Source organism: Octopus bimaculoides, chromosome 25 (assembly GCF_001194135.2).
Source record: "Octopus bimaculoides isolate UCB-OBI-ISO-001 chromosome 25, ASM119413v2, whole genome shotgun sequence".
Lineage (NCBI taxonomy): Eukaryota > Metazoa > Mollusca > Cephalopoda > Octopoda > Octopodidae > Octopus > Octopus bimaculoides.
In genome coordinates, this window is record NC_069005.1 from 8,982,389 (window position 1) to 8,987,855 (window position 5,467).

Consider the following 5,467-nt stretch of genomic DNA (forward strand, 5'->3'; position numbering starts at 1 on the left):
GTGTGTGTGTGTGTATGCATATGTTTATCCGTATATACATATATATATATGTGTATGCGTGTGTGTGTGTATCAATTATTTGTTTACATATATTATATACAAATTCATATTTGATACATCTGCATATATAAAATATATATAAATACTTGTATTCCTATGCTCATACATACATACATACATACATACATACATACATACATACACATGATTCTTCGTATTATGCATATGTTTATTAACAGATGAACATGCGTTATTAAATTCTCAGATTCATATTCATCATCATCATCATCATCATCATCATCATTGTCATCACCATCATCATCGTCATCATCATCCTCATCATCATCCTCATCATTATTTTTGTCATCATGATCATCGCCATCATCATCATCATCACCACCACCACCACCATTTAATGTCCTTTTTCCCAACCTGGCATGGGTTGGCCAGTTTGAGAAGAACAGAAAAGGCAGAGGGCCCCCACCAGGTTCTATGTCTGCTTTGGCATGGTTTTCTACAGCTGGATGTCCTTCCTGGTGCCAACCATTTAACAGAGTGTGCTGGGTAATTTTCACGTGACACCGACACCGGTGATGTTGCCAAGTACCCAGATGATAAGATCCCTCGACTGAGCAGGGCATAGACTGGAGGAATAAGAAACTATGATAGAGGCAGAGGAGCAGGTGTCTTGCTGAAGAGGTGAATACATGGCTTGGCCACTTGGAAAGTGAGAGAAAAAGAAAAAGAAGCGAGGTTTGGGTACAAATTGAATATGAGAGAGATTAGGATAGAAGAGCAGAAATGGTGGTTGCGTAGGTAGGTGAACTGAGTGAAAATAGTGTGACAGATGTTTAGGGATAGGGAATGAATTGGATGCAGAGGGTTTTGGTTCAATACAGGGAGAAGCGAAGGAAATAGAGTAACATAGAAGATTGACGGAAGAGTGGATGTCAGAAGATGAGTTGTGGGAGTAAGGCTTGACGGAGGAGCCTCAATTCTGATGAGATGGACAGAGCTTTTCAAGCACAGCATGAAACCATTCACATTGGTGCCCTGTGTCGTCTCCTTTTAGAGGGCTAAACACCTTGAAGTCAGTTTCCGTCAATTTGTCCCACGTCTTCCAAGGTCTACTTCTGAAAATATCTGTACAGGTGTATTTATCACACCACATCTTACTCTCAGCAAATATATTTCATCATCAGCCTCATTACCACCACCACCACCACCACCACCACCACCACAACCAAAACCACCACCACCACCAGCACCACCAGCACTAGTGGCGTTTTGTCCAGTTTTATTTTCTGAGTTCAAATTTTGTCGAGGTGGACTTTGCTTTTTATACTTTCAAGGTCAATGAAATAAGTACCAGTTGTGTACTGGGGTTGATTGACGTAATCAACAAACTCTCTTCTCCAGAATTTCAGGCCTTGTGCCTATAGGAGAAAGGATCATTATTAATATCATCTTCATTGTTCACCGTTTAAGAAATTAAGAATTATCTTATCTTAAAGCCGAAGGAATCTGGATCATCCGGGAATGCTTGCATACATAATGAAATGTTTAAGTGGTAGGCTTAACTTGGTACCTGGACTAAAGCTGCCCCCTTCACCTGCTCCTTAGGCACCTTTAGCAAGAGCCCACAGTGTGGCAAGCATCTGGGCAGGCTGGGTCTCTGGGTTGAGGATATCTTCCTCCCACCTTCTCATCAGTCTCAAGAGAGTCATAGATACCACCTTCCCACCTGACTAAAAAATTAAAAACAAAAAGAAAGACAAATAAAAAAAAACCCAAAGAACCCAATTCTAATGCTGTGAACATCACACATTTAATTAGATATACTTAAGCTGTGAGAAAATAATAATATTAACGCAATTAGTATTTTAATTACTTCAGCAAGTATTGATTAAAATTCTATTAGTCATTAAGCCAATGTTGTCTTTTCCTCCTCATATCATTATAATCTATTTAAATTTTAAATGTTTTTTACATTAATTATGTTAATTATTGGCTTAGATGTTTTTTTTTTACATTAATTACGTTAATTATTGACTTTCTTGTCCAGTAATATTTATACATTCTTGTGCATGTGCTTTTGACTATTCTTAAAACTAACTCGTACCATTTTCTTCATCAACATTTAATATCCATGTCCCTTGTTGACATTGGGTGGATGATTTGACAGTACCTGATGGGTCCAAGGACTTCATCATCATCTAATATCTGCTTTGGCATGGTTTCTACAGCTGGATGCCCTTCCTAATGCCAACCACTTTATAATGTGTACTGGGCCCTCTTTTTTTTGTGCCACCAGCACTAGTTAGATTACAGTGCAACTCCCAAGACTTTGAAACCAGCCATGTCTGGCCCAAATATTTTACCTATTTTATGTTCAAATTGGCTACAGTGTCACATAAAACACATCCATTACACTCATGGAGGGGTTGGCATTAGGAAAGGCATCCAACTGTAGAAACCAAACCGAAATCAGACTGGAACCTGGTGCAAACCGTGTAACTCATGCCAAAATGGAAAGCGGATGTTAAATGATGATGATACACACACACACACACACACACACACACACACACACACACACTGAGGCTTCTTTCAGTATCCATCCAAATTCAGTCGCAAGGCTTTGTGGCTCTAGTAGAAGACACTTGACCAGTGTGCCGCGTGGTGAGACCAAAATGGAAACCATTCAGTCAAGAAGCAGACTTCTTATCACAAAGTCATACTTGAACTTATAACTCTGTAAAAAAATCATAATTGTAATTAGCAAACTAATTTATTAATGTATGTCATTAATTGACTTATTTTTCTTAATGTTTTTCAGGTATTCCCCAGACGAAATTGAACACAAAGTGTCAATGTTTCGTAAGATGCTGATGGAAAAAGAGGGAGTCAACGAGTCAGTGAATGAACAATCTCTAAGGTATTTGGCGTTGCTTTATCATTCTTTAGTCATTGATTAATTGATTACTAGACACATAGACTGAACGAAACAAAAGAATGACAAAACAAAACGATAAATGAAAAAAAAAAGAAAAACATTAAACAAATATATCATCAACAAAGAAGGTTCTACATCGTTGATTGATCTACTAGAAATAGCAACCAAATCTCTATTATATTACTCACTACTGTTTTTGTTGAAGAAAGAAAACAAAATGTAATTAATTGGCAGACACACAGACTGATTAATGATATGAACAAAATTCATGAACAAGTGAAGAAGGCTGTACATTACTTGTTCTCAAACTTTAACCCTTTGTGAACCCTAACCCTTTTCTGGCAAAGAAAAATCCCTTCTTTAATCCCTTTTCTTTAATCTATGAATATTACTAGCAGTATTGAGGTGGTGAAGTGGAGGCGCAATGGCCCAGTGGTTAGGGCAGCGGACTCGCGGTCATAGGATCGCGGTTTCGATTCTCAGACCGGGCATTGTAAGTGGTTATTGAGCGAAAACACCTAAAGCCCCACGAGACTCCGGCAGGGGATGGTGGCGAACCCTGCTGTATTCTTTCACCACAACTTTCTCTCACTCTTACTTCCTGTTTCTGTTGTGCCTGTATTTCAAAGGGCCAGCCTTGTCACACTGCGTCATGCTGAATATCCCCAAGAACTACGTTGAGGGTACACGTGTCTGTGGAGTGCTCAGCCACTTGCACATTAATTTCATGAGCAGGCCGTTCCGTTGATCGGATCAACTGGAACACTCGACGCCGTAAGTGACGGAGTGCCAACAACAACAAGAGAGGTGGTGAACTGACAGAATCATTAGCATCCCAGGCAAAACGCTTAATGATATTTTGTCTGCCATTACGTTCTGAGTTCAAATTTTACTGAGGTTGGCTTCGCCTTTCGTCCTTTCAGGGTTGATAAAAATAAGTATCAGTCGATACTTTTAGCACCCCGGGCGAAATGCTTAGCGGTATTTCGTCTGCCGCTACGTTCTGAGTTCAAATTCCGCCGAGGTCGACTTTGCCTTTCATCCTTTCGGGGTCGATTAAATAAGTACCAGTTACGCACTGGGGTCGATATAATCGACTTAATCTGTTTGTCTGTCCTTGTTTGTCCCCTCTGTGTATAACCCCTTGTGGGAGGTAAAGAAATAGGTATTTCGTTTGTCTTTCCATTCTGAGTTCATTTTCCTCTGAGGTCGACTTTGCCTTTCATCCTTTCAGGGTCGATAAATTAAGTACCAGTTGCATACTGGAGTCGATTCAATCGACTGGCACCCTCCCCCAAAATTTCGGGCTTTGTGCTTAGAGTAGAAAAGAAAAAAGAAGCACCAGTTGAACTCAGGGTTGATGTAATCGACTTAGTCCCATCGCCCCCAAAATACTGATCTTGTGCCACAATTTGAAAGCAATATTATTAGCAGTGTTTTCTCTTTCTCTTTCCTTTACCTCTCTCTCTCTCTCCCTCTTCCCCCCTCTCTATTTGTTTGTTCATCATCTTAACGTGCACTTCAAAGACAATTAGTTACTGTGATACTTTCACTAATTCTGAATCTCTGAAAGCTCTGACAGGTCACTTAATTAGCTCAATACTCTGTCGAAAAGTACATTGGGAGATTAACTATTCATGTATAAACTACATATAGTTGTATGTATCTGTAAGTATGCATATGTCTATTGTATATATTTATGTGTATATATATGTGTGTATATATATATATATATATATATATATAGCCATTATGAAGATATATAAACGTCTTATAGAGATAGTTTTATAGAGATATAAAACTTATAGAGATAGTTTTATCCAAAATATGTTGGTTTAATATATATAAAGATTTCATTCTTCAATGAATATATTATACAAATATCAATATTATTAAGTAAGAAAATGGAGAGATATAATGGATATAAATTAATTTGTAATTAATATTGCCTATAATCAATTTACACTCAATAAAAAAATTACAAAATATATATAATAAAATAATTTTGCATTTTTTAAGATTTTGAGTGAAATATCTTCAGAGCATAAAGGACATTACGGAATTTACATGTCAACCAGTTGAGGTACATATATGTATATGAAAGTATATGTGTGTGTGTGTGTGTTTATATATATATATATATATATATATATATATATATAAATTTATATAAATAAGGATAAGATCAATATTTAAATATCGATTTTATCAAGTGGCCAGCATGGGAATAAAAACCATCAAAGGTAACAATTATTTAAAATTATAATTTAGGGTATCAAAGAGATACTGCCATGCTGAAAATAGCAGCCAAATCTTGACTATAAACCAGAATGAAATGCTCATATAGCACACAAGAGCGAAGATGAAAAAAACACCTTCGCTCCTGTGTGCTATATGAGCATTTCATTGTGGTTTAGAGTCAAGATTTGGCTGCTATTTTCAGCATGGCAGTATCTCTTAGATACCCTAAATTATAATTTTATATATATATATATATATATATATATATAT

General features: G+C 37.1%; 1 protein-coding gene across 1 annotated transcript in view; it reads left to right on the forward strand.

The window, feature by feature from the left end:
* LOC106867469 (uncharacterized protein DDB_G0271670) overlaps positions 1 to 5,467 on the forward strand; it is a 1,130,547-nt gene that overhangs the window by 235,097 nt on the left and 889,983 nt on the right. Inside the window, exon 2 of the mRNA XM_052976825.1 lies at positions 2,840 to 2,938. Within this exon, the coding sequence (XP_052832785.1) occupies positions 2,840 to 2,938 (99 nt within the window). The remainder of the gene's footprint in view (positions 1 to 2,839; positions 2,939 to 5,467) is intronic.